Here is an 11,550-nt window from a genome sequence, read left to right as displayed (position 1 = left end):
CTTGTGCCACTGCAAACCACATTTCCCACGCCCCAAGCAGGCATAGCATTTGAAGGCCAAAGGCAGTCCTTGTGCCACTGAAAACTACATGTCCCACTCCAAGCAGCAGAGCATTTGACCACAGCAGTCCATTGTGCACTGCAACACATTTCCTTCACTTCCAAGCAGGCATAGCATTTGTAAGACCAACAGGAGCCATTGGTGCCACTGCAACCACATTTCCCACTTCCAAGCAGGCATAGCATTTGCAAGACACACAGGCAGCCCTTGTGCCACTGCAACACAATTTCCCACTTCCAAGCAGGCTAGCATTTGTAAGACACAGGCAAGTCCTGTGCCACCACTGCAAAACCACATTTCCCACTTCCAAGCAGGCATAGCAAGTTGCAAGGACCAACGGCAGTCCACCCCGTCCCCTTGTCCCACTGCAAACAACACATTTCCCACTTCCAAGCAGGCATAGCAGTTTGTAAGACCACAGGCAGGTCCCTTGTGCCACTGCAAACTACATTTCCCACTTCCAAGCCTTCTTAGCAACCCCCCTTCTCCCTTCTCCTTGCCGCCCCCCCAACCCCCCAAAAACCCCACCCCCTCTTTTTCCCCAGGTATGTCTCAACTTAGGGTGGGACTATGCACGCCCCCCAGAAGGCAGGAAAGTCCCACCCACTGCTGTGAAATGGCAAACCCTATACCAAGTGAAGTTTTTCACCAGCCTTTGGCGAGGAGCCTAATTTTGCACCTCACGGTCCTTTCCCATCGTGTATTCAGAATGAGTTTGATCCAACTTGAATGTATCCAAACTAATTGCGTAACTGGCCTTCACTTTGATTATTAGTGCACCACTTTTTGAAGGATGTGACGATGCAAACAGAAATCTGAGTGACCACTACCTGGAATTCCAGAATGTGGTACAAACAGAACACAATTGAAATAACTAGCAGTGCAAATCTTAAACAATGCTCTCCTACACAGATGATCATGATACAGAGGAGATGTGTATGACCTCTCCGGACTTTTCAACTGTTGAACTTGAAGCATTTAAATCCGGCACGTGGCTTCTCCATTGCCAATTGCATGCCACATCATGCTGGGATGGAGACAACCTAACCCATCTTCAAAGTCAGGTAACAGAATTGGTAGGCAAGGTAACGATAGTGAAAGAGTAATAGAAGAAGGTGGAACCTTTGGACCCTCTTGAATCATTTTCTAACATTTCTTGGATCTACCAACAAGGATATGGTTAACTGCCCTAAATCTAAAATAGTTTCAAGAGTTTCTTATCCATTCACTAGGATTTTTCACAGCACATTGTTTTTTAGTAAAAGAGATAGACAAAATGGAACCAAAGTAAAAATAAGTGACACATATGAACGGTGGGCAGTATTAATAATAATAAATTATACTATTAAGATTTAAGAGGACGAAAGCCCTTGAATTGTGGGCATATTGTTAGAGGGCTGAGTAAATCTTCATTCACAAGACTAAGAGACAAAACTAAGGAAGGGGAAAATCCTTAAAGTAAAAAAGTGTTTGCACGAAGCATTTAGAAGACATAGGTCCAAAAACAACACTGCAGAAATAATCAGTTTGAGATCTCTTTAACTGCTGGCTCAGTGCTAGGAATCAGAACTGTATTTTTGGAGACATAGCAACCTGAGATCCTGGTGCCACAGTAAAACTACATTTGGACCCAGTACTGGCAGGGGATCCATTCCACCCCCCCACCTCCAGATACCAAAATCGTGGATGCTCAAACCCATGTTTACATCCCTGGCACACAATGCAACTACACACGCCATTGGGAACAATGTGGACTTGCTGTTTGTGTGGATGTTTCAATATCAGATGCAGTCCAGATTAAGAGCACCACAATACAATTCCCTCAGGATTCCCTAGTGTCTCAACTGGATTATTTCTGCATTGGTTTTGGAACCTAACTAGTATTCCTGATTAAACATCACCTCTTTAGTAGTCTACTCAAATATTGCATAATAGTAATCAATTTAACTCAAGGAATGTGTAATTTAACTTGACTTGAAATCAGTTGAGGAGAATTTGCTGGTTGCTATTTATAATGCAAAACGAGGCAATTTTCTGCATGTTTCCAGAATTTCGCAAGAATCTCCTAGCGAGGGGAGGGTATTTGTCTCTGTATAAATGTTTTTACATGACAGGTGATATTTACAATCACCTTACTTTTTATTAGCTTAACTTAGCAGATGGACTACGGAACATTAGTTGAACATGATGCAAGCACTGGTTGATGATTCCCAATAACTGAGCTGAAATTCAGACAGATGGAAATTCTATGAGTGAATGGTACCTGACTTGAAACGGCAAATTTACCTTTTCCCAAATGTGAATTCCGACCGAAGGGGCAGGCACAAAGTTTATTACAACACTTTTTTTCAAATTCACCACCAGATAGGTAGGAATGGAAGCCACAACCAGAGTGTAGATGGTTTTACTATCAATGGCAAGCTCCAAAAGGTAGGTACTTTCTCATCCCAAGTCATCAAAGCAATTGTACTAACGAACTATTCACAGTTTCACTGATGAGGGATAACAAATGATGGAAGAAGTGCGGATCATAATCTCCCATTCTAAGAGCCCATGGAATGCATGGCAAGCAACATAAGCAAAAATATGGGATGCAGCTTCATCAATGTTAACTGAGACTCAGCTTTGTTCCTTTTTTTTCCTGATATGAATAAAAAATAAAAGAAGAGAAATAATCTGTGTCCAGCTCAGTTTTTCTGAGTGCCCTCTAGATTTTTGGAGTATCTCTACAAAGACAGTAAAATAATAGTTACTTTATGTTACTTTATTACCTGCCTCTACAGAAGGGAGATATTTGAATTTCTGCTCGCGAATCTCTAGTGTTGTAGTTTGGGGTAGCAGAACTAGAGTTCCTAACAGAGAATTCAAAAGCACGACCTAATTACAAATTCTAGATTCTATGGGAGGAGCCATGGTAGTTTAAGTGGGATAGATGCTTAACTTTGCACATAATAGCTCTTTAACTGGAAACTCAGCCAATTCTGGAACAACTAGCTAAAGAGGTGGATATGGAGCCCTCTCTATCAGAGGTAAAATGGGAAATCCCTTAAGCACCAGAGGAATCCAAATCGCTTCATTTCTGATTCGTTTGGAAGATATTGGGACCCTTAGCCTCCTAGAAGGGCAGGGCATTGCAGATGCAGTTCTCCAGGGTCAAAGTTTCCCATTCATTTTCAACCTTATGATTGTAAATACATGCAGTCATCACAAGTAGTCCCATTTCTTGTTTTTACTTTAAATATGCAAGTGTCTATTAAAGCAAACTCACAATACAATGTAATCCAAGAAACCTGTGTGAAATGTTCCCAAAATGTTTCAGTTTAGTTTTCTTAGCCACATGTTTCAAGAGGATGAGGATATTCTCATCAAAAATTTCTCTTTCAGAGGTAATGACAGCAGGATAACTTCTTTGGGAAAAGCGACAATGGAGAGCAGGCGGGTTATCAAAAGATCTTTTCTCATTGATGGTGCTTCTGATGGTTCTCTTGGTACCTTATATCATCTGGTCTCCCAGAGGAAAGAGTCCATCAGTTACATTGGTACGGAAATGTGATCTTCCAATGTACCCTCGAATTATCGCAATGGGATGATATATTGGTATACATACCAATCTAAATGAAAGATTATTAGGAATGTTAATTGTGGGATAAATTATAGTGGCTCATCAGCTGATTTGAAATATGCTCTGCCCATTGATATAATTTCAAAAAGCAGCCCCCAAAACATCTAGAAAAGGAGTGGCAAAGATCAGGTCAATGGCCTCCTGAGGCCCTAATACTTCTATCTTCTTCTGCATCCTTTATAGCCCCACATTTCTCAAAAAATAAAAATAAAATGGTTAAATTACATTTTAAAAAATGATTAAATGGAGGGAAAGTTTTGTAAATGAAACAAACATAATATTGTGGAGTTAAAAAGCAATGCAGACATACCCGCAAAGCTTTGTAAAATAGATATTAAATGAGAAAAAAGTTTTAACTTAAAAATACTTTTTTAATTGAAAAGACCCAGGAGACCTTCTTGGGATTTGGGGGTAATTTTCACATGTTGTGAGGGTGACCCCAAGTGAGACCTGTTCCAATTTCCGAAGTGACCTCGGGTTTTTGAAGTCTCGACTGGGTTTGTGTCCCTCTCTGGGGCCCAAAACAAGCTAACATCACTCTAATTTCCTCAGAAAAAGGGTACAAAAATCAAACCTGCATATTACATGCGAGTAATTCGGACTTCTCTTACCCCCCTCAACATAGAACTGTTAGAGCTTCGTCAGGTCGACTGAATTGCCTATTTATTTAGGACTACAGAAAGAATGCATTGATCTATGGTTTTGTCTCATTTATTGGATGACGTGACAGTGTAACGTCACTGTTTGAATTACGGGTAGCAGATTGGACTTGGATCAAGGAGTTTGCTCTCTTGTGGCTTAAAATATACTGATGAATCAGGAAACCTATTCTCTCTCCTTTGTACAATATAAGGTCCAGTTCCTCAGACAAGGCCGGAAGACAATGGGTAGTTGAGATATTGGTCTAAGCTAGATTACGAAGGAAGCAGAGTTAGAGTTATTTCGTATGTAAATTTAATACTCTGTCAATTATTTAATCAATTGTTGTTTGTAAATATTCATAGCTCAGCTCAGACACATAAGAACCAATGGTTTGTGATTTGTTACAAGCATGACCGGTACAAAACTTCAAGCCTTCTTTTCTTGTCCTCTTTGAGCCCGAAGAAATCTCAAGCGTTTTAATTTCATTTTGAACTAACCAAATCCTTCAACATCGCAACTCTAGCTGTGGCTGTTCTGGCTCATATAGGTTTTTATAAACAAACAAATGAACAAGCAAATCAGTAGCTAGAACCACAGTGTGATTATGATTTGTACTATTATCAATCAATTCATCAATCATTCCTTTATTAAGCCTTAAGCCAAGGCCATTCGCATGATAAATATAAAACCAATAACGAGGCAATTTCAGAATTAATAAAATATTTCTCCGATGTGGTAATTTAAAAATTAGAAACACAGTGCATCCAGTTTTGATAATAGAAAACTGTGGTTTAGTTCAAAGGGTGAATCAGGAGGTTTAGTCTTCTGCTGATGAATATCTGTAAACAGGAGAGAATGGGAAGACCCTAAGCTGATCTCCGTAACTCACTTGTTGTAATGAGAATCCCATGAATTTACACTAAACTGAACCATTGTTTTAGAAAATGTGGTACATTTTAGTGAGTGTGAATGTTTTTCTGGCATCTGGTTCCATGTTTGTAATTGCCTTGAGTTGTAGGCAGGAAAAAGGTGGAAAAATAAATAATAATAGTAAATATAATAGTAATAATATATTAAACAGTAATAGGAGATCAGTACATGGCATTATGAACTGAAGACAGATAATAGGTGTTTGAGTGTTAAGGTGGTATAGGAGCAACATTATTACATGTGGTATATAACGTGAGATATGTCCTGCTTCAACCCATTGCTTGTTTTTTTCAACCTGGGTATACCCTTCTTGAACCTCTTGAAGTCTAACACCAAGAACTTATGCCCAAAAAAAGGAGAACTTCTGTTTGTGGAAGCACCAAGCATATCACAGTATTGTAAAGCCAAGCTCTTTGTTTTGGCCCTCAAAATGTTTTTGCTTTTCCATCCTTTTTATAAAAGCATTATTAAGCTTCTGGCCATTTTGGTTGTTTTGGTTGCATTTTGGGGGAGTTCTGAGTTGAGAATCTGTTGTTGTTGTTGGTAACAACAATATTATATTTACAACAACATTATATGTAATTTATATCCTGCCTTTCTCCCCAATTTAGGATTCCAAGACAGCTGCACACTTAAACAAAACACAATTAAAAATTAACAGCATGCAAAAGTTATAAAGCAAAATTTAACCCCATGAAATTTCAAACCGTTAAACAAATTGAAACAACAACATAAAAAGTCCAGCACATTAATATACAAGCCTGTTTCCTTGAAAAAAATCAATTCTCAAAGGCCCTACCATAAAAGGCTGTTACTTGCTGTGGAAGACAGTAAGGAGGTGCCATTTAACTCTTTGTTCAAGGGACAAAACTGAACTCTTGCCTATTATTGTGCGAAGTCCATCGTATGCTGGCTTCTACATTCTTACGAGCCTTGCCTAAAATCAAAAGAGCTGATCATTGCTACAAAATGTAACATCAGAAACAATATTTATATGCCCATTCTGTTTTTTATCAAGGTTTGAGATTCACTCTAGCTGCAAAATAGGCACATATTACAAAATGAGTTAGCCTTTCCGAAATCAAGCGAGTTAGCTAGTGAAATAATTTGTTCCGCGGATGCTTTTGGTTTCTTCGGGCATTCTGCCATACATTCAGGATTAACTAGTACATTTAAGTCCCTGCGATTTGAATGGCTGTATGAAACTTGTTCACCAGCATAAAAAGATGTAAAGGATTCATAATAGCACCTGTGACACGGAGACATCCATTCTGCTGCTGTCTTGCTACAATTGTGCTTAGCGTAAACATAGATGCATACTGGTTTGGCATCATTTACTCAGGATGGGATTGTTTGTCGATCCAAGTCTGATAGTTCATTTACTGCACTCCAGATACCACCTTCGGAGGATGGGGGGGGACAACGAATTGTGCTGCCAACCCTTCCCAAGCCAACGGCTGCGTTAGTGTACAGCTTTGGAAAGCTGTTGGTGTCACAATTTGTGCAAGGGGAGAGGGAGCATAAGCAAGGATTTTCACGTCATATGACTGCCTGAGAAAGCAGAACTGCAGCAAGAGAGGAACCTACAAACAAAGGCAGTACATAATAGATATCAGTGAGACTGAGAGCCTATTGAACAAGGTTATGCTGGATGACAAAAAGGTGCGCCACAGTAACAAATGGAGTAAAAAAGGCAGCAGTAGAAGGGACACGATGGTTTTTGTGAAAGGGACCAGCCCAAGACATGTTTAGTCCTGTTAAAATTCTGGTTTTTAGCTTCATGCAATAGAGTCTCACGAAAAAAATTCTAGCATAATTTTTCATGTGCTCCAGTCCATTTTTGTTGTTCTTAATGAAATGACACGGAGTTTCACAAAATCTGGTTAAAATTTCCTTTCTTGTTCTTTCTTCTTACTTTCTGCTTTCAATTAAGATTCAAAGGTATGACAGGATATGTTAGATTTTTTTAATGGTTTTCAAATCATTTGGACGGAAGGTAACTTTCCTTTCTGAAGTATACCGGCTTTCCTCCCCCAACAGCTGTGTTCCTTTATTGATCTCCAAAGAGAGCTACTAGAATCTAGCAATTTGGCAATATGCAAGTTTTGTTTTACAAGAACTCTTTTTATCAGAAAGAACGAACAGAAACTATGTCTATGAATAAACAGAAGAATTTGTGAAGTTGAAAGCTTTCTGGCCATCATCATCGATTTTGGTGGGTTTTGTGGCTATGTGGCCCAGTTCTAGAAGAGTTTATTTCCTGACATTTCACCAAGCATCTGTTGCTCTGGCATCTTCAGAGAAATGCCAGCCAAAGAGGCTGGCGAAACATCAGGAAGAAACTATTCTAGAACATGCCACATAGCCCAAAAAAACCCACAAAAATCTATAGTGGAACATTACGTACTTATATAACTATTTATAATTAAAATGGGGAAGATAGTTGCCTATGACAACACATTTCTCCGTAAACTAACCACCAGGAGTATCAGTCCGATGGGTATTGTGTAGTTGGCTTTAAGACCCAAGACTCACACGGGTGCATATATAAAGCTGTGTATGTATGTACTTGTCTGTGATGGTTGCTTCTAGCTAAAGCTGTTCAAAAGGCAGTCAGATACAACTTAGTGGGAGAGATCGACTTCAGAAGTAGCAAATCTGTGTGTAGGGCTCCAGACTGGTATGACTCCAAAAAAAGGTATTTGGATCCATTTGACCCACAGCTATGTGTGCGGGTTGTCGTTTGTGTTTTAATACTCTTTTAACCTGGTTTACTTTTGTCTGATTGTTTGTGGTTTAACTTTGTATTTTTGTGGGGGTTGTTAAAAAATGTTTTTTTAATTATTGAAACGCATTGAAGTCCCAGTCTGGGACCAGCAGGATACTAAGAGAATAGTAGTATAGTAGTAACAATAATAATGACAAGTGAATGATGATGATGATGCGAATAATAAAATCAATAGCACCTCCTCTCAGAAAGTTTTAAATCCGTGCTAAAATATAAAATTAAGAAAATTGCTTTATGGTACGGAACAAGCAATTAAGTAAAAAACAAAACAAAAGAAGCAAATGTAACCATAAACACTTAAATGACAGTTGCTGGTTTCACAAATGTCATAAATACTGGTTCATCAGTGGGGAAAGATGCAGAGTAATGGTAGGAACTGCACATCAGAAACCCAAGTTTCTATTTTCTGGCAATCATAGATTGAATACAATTTGTATTAATGTAAAATAAATGCCGATGGTTGTTAAGTAAAGCTAGTAAAAATTCACTTGAAGAGCATAAATAAAGTTGGGACAAGTTAATAAACTTTTTGTCTTGCCATACATGGCTTGCTTCAAGTACAAAATAGAAATGCACAAAATGAACAATGAACAGTGTTCAGAGGTGGTAAATCAATCTCGGCAGGGCTGTTGGTTTTTTTGTTTTTTTTTTTAATCAAATAATTCCACATTCCGCTTACATTCAAAGACATAACAACTACATTTTTGTTTAAAAATCAGTGGGTGGGGGCGGCACAGGAAAGAGCAGAAGAATTCTGGGATCTAACTACCTTTAGCCACAAAAAAATTCTGAGCATCTAAGTGTCTGACGTCATTTAGCTGCGTTAAGGGAAATCTTGGAAGTGTGTTAAATTGTGGGGTCTTTGTAAGACTGTAATTGGACCCATAGGCCTGGGCCAACATTTACTCCTAGCATTACAATCCTATACGCATGCCCATGGTGTCAATAAGCACTAGCTCAGGATAAAGAAACATAACAGAGTAATATGCATGCCAGGTCAAAGCCTATCAAGTCCAACATCGGTTTATAAAGTGAAAAATACATGACTATGGGCAGCCCAGAAGCAGGACATAAGTGGCAAGAAAACCTTTCCTTTTTCCTGAACAAGCAACAACAAAAACTACAATTGGAAAAAAAGACAAGATGAAAATTGGAACATATCTACAAACTCCAATCCATCAAGGGGGTTGAAGAGAGACGAGTGTGCTTCCAAGGCACACGAATAGGCATGATAACACTGGTTAACACCCCAGCCTCTGAGACCTCTTGGCCAGTTTTTTCACATCCCCGGTCTGGTTCCGACCACATGCACACACCACTTCCCAAACTCCCCTCCCTCCGCCATTCATTGTGTGCAGCCACCCAGCCGAAGCTTGACAAACATCTTCCTCCTCCTCCTTTGTCCATTGATGACTCAATAGTCAACATGTCACCCCTGATCACCATACCCACAGCTCTGCATTTCTACAACAATTCACGCAGTCGATTACAAGGTCCTTTCCTAGGCACCCAGTTCACTCCATGCATCTGGTAAAGAGATTAAGTCCGACAAACCGTATAACGACAATTTCCAAATCAGTTAGTCGCAACGGTGCTACAAGTTCTCTTTGGCGTGGACGTGAGAATGTGGAGAGCTGGGACGAGTCAGCCCAGAATGTTGAAGAAGCTGGGAGTGGAGTTAACTTTTGTGTGGTAACTATGCTAGGAAAGGTGAGGGAAGCAGAAAGAGAGGAAGCTGCATTCTGATGGATGAGTCTATTAAGGAGGTTTACGGGCATTAAGTCGCAAGAAATAAAAGAAACAAGTGAAATACAGGTAGTCCTTGGAGATGTACTCATCCACAGGTTGCCAAGATCAGTTGACCGAGGGTATTTAACTGCAACAACTGCACATCGGACCTAAATTTAGTTATTATTCTCAGCTGGAGACCAAGCGAATCATAGAATCTAGAGTTGGAAAGACCCCAAGGGCCTCCAGTCCAACCCAATTCTGCTGTGCGGAAATCTAAAGGAAACACTTTTCCATCCGGGGCCATCCCTCTGTTTGAAACCCAAAGAAGGAGTCGCCACCACTCTTTGAGGGAGTAATATGTTCCACTGTTGAACAACTCCTCTGTCAGGAGTTCTCCGATGTTTAGGTAGAATCTCTGTTCATGTAGTTTGGACCTCCAGTCTCTATAATCCTAATCCCTGGAGTTTTTTAATAGCAGAGTAGTTTAGTAGTATTTTAAAAAGATTTTAATCATGTAATTTGGTTGTTGTTTTTTTTTGGTGTTGTTGTGTTTAGATTGTATGCTGGCTTGGCAGTTTTAATTCCTTTTCCGAAAGGGAAGGGGGAAAAGCAAAAAAAAAAAAACCTGTGGTCTTGCAAATGCTATGCCTGCTTGGAAGTGGGAAATGTAGTTTGCAGTGGCACAAGGGGCTGCCTGTGGTCTTACAAATGCTGTGCCTGCTTGTGAGTGGGAAATGTAGTTGTAGAATTGGGCAGGGGGGGGTGTTTGGCCAGAAAGAGAAGTACATTTCTGCCATCTTTCTAGGAATAATGCCAAAATGTCCTCCATTTTGAGCATGTCTAAGAAACATGCATTTATATTAACATTTTTATAAAAAATCATCATTTTTTTATGTATCCTCCATTTTTAAAAAATGTGTTCTACATTTGAAAATGTTGCCCTACATTTGTCTTACATTTGTCCCGGTTTGGAGGTCCTGACATATGGCAACCCTAACTTGGTACATCAGCTGGGGACCTGTTAATGCCAGAGGTGTGGCTATGCCTCTTTCAGCCCAAGGAGAGGTGCAAGGTGGGAGATCTGGTCCATCACCCTAATGTGGTTCCCCACCCCTGATTTATACCAACCTTGAAGAGAAAGCTCTCTCCATGGAAATGGACAGTATGGAGGTCAATTTCATTTCCCATTCCTATCAGGTACCAGTTTGTGTTTTCTCCTTCGTTCATTGTTAAGCCATGGAGATTGTCATAGATTTTCCCATTGATTGCTAAAAAGAATGAAAGGAGAGGTTTGCAATGAGTGAACAGCTTTATCAATGTGTTGCTGCATACAGAAAATTATGCTAGGATTCCCATCCATGGAATGACTGCCTAGGATTCTAAGAACCCTTTCCATGAAGGGAGGGTGCAGACACTGAGGGAAAGGGTCTGTAACCTTTCCACATTTCTCACCACTCCACAACTGGAGTCCTCTGCACCATATATTAAGTCATTCCAGAGATTCTCCTACTTAGTCTCAGGAGTAGTAGAAGAGGAAAGCAGGAAGAAGAAAGTCCTGATGCACAAGTAGAGTGCCTCTTTAAATCCAAACCTTACATTCCAATACTAGTCCTAAACACAGGATTCAATGAAAAAGGATCTTGCGGCACCTTTGAGACTAACTGAAAGATAGAAGTTGGAAATGAGGAGATGAGGTGACAAGTTTAGTTTTAACGATGGATGGTTGTTGGGGGAAAAGGCAAGAGTTCTCCACATGCACAAAGTTTTGCATTCCTAT

The 11,550-nt window shown here is 39.8% G+C and overlaps 1 protein-coding gene across 4 annotated transcripts in view; it reads right to left on the bottom strand.

The window, feature by feature from the left end:
• Nucleotides 1–11,550, bottom strand: part of HEPHL1 (hephaestin like 1) — a 60,727-nt gene that overhangs the window by 6,489 nt on the left and 42,688 nt on the right. For all 4 annotated transcript variants that reach the window (XM_042460205.1, XM_042460206.1, XM_042460208.1 and 1 more), the window contains one exon: nt 10,902–11,041. In XM_042460205.1, coding sequence (XP_042316139.1) covers nt 10,902–11,041 — 140 coding nt within the window. The remainder of the gene's footprint in view (nt 1–10,901; nt 11,042–11,550) is intronic.

The sequence above is a fragment of the Sceloporus undulatus genome, chromosome 3, assembly GCF_019175285.1.
Source record: "Sceloporus undulatus isolate JIND9_A2432 ecotype Alabama chromosome 3, SceUnd_v1.1, whole genome shotgun sequence".
NCBI classification, from domain to species: domain Eukaryota; kingdom Metazoa; phylum Chordata; class Lepidosauria; order Squamata; family Phrynosomatidae; genus Sceloporus; species Sceloporus undulatus.
This window is presented reverse-complemented; position numbering and strand designations above follow the sequence as displayed.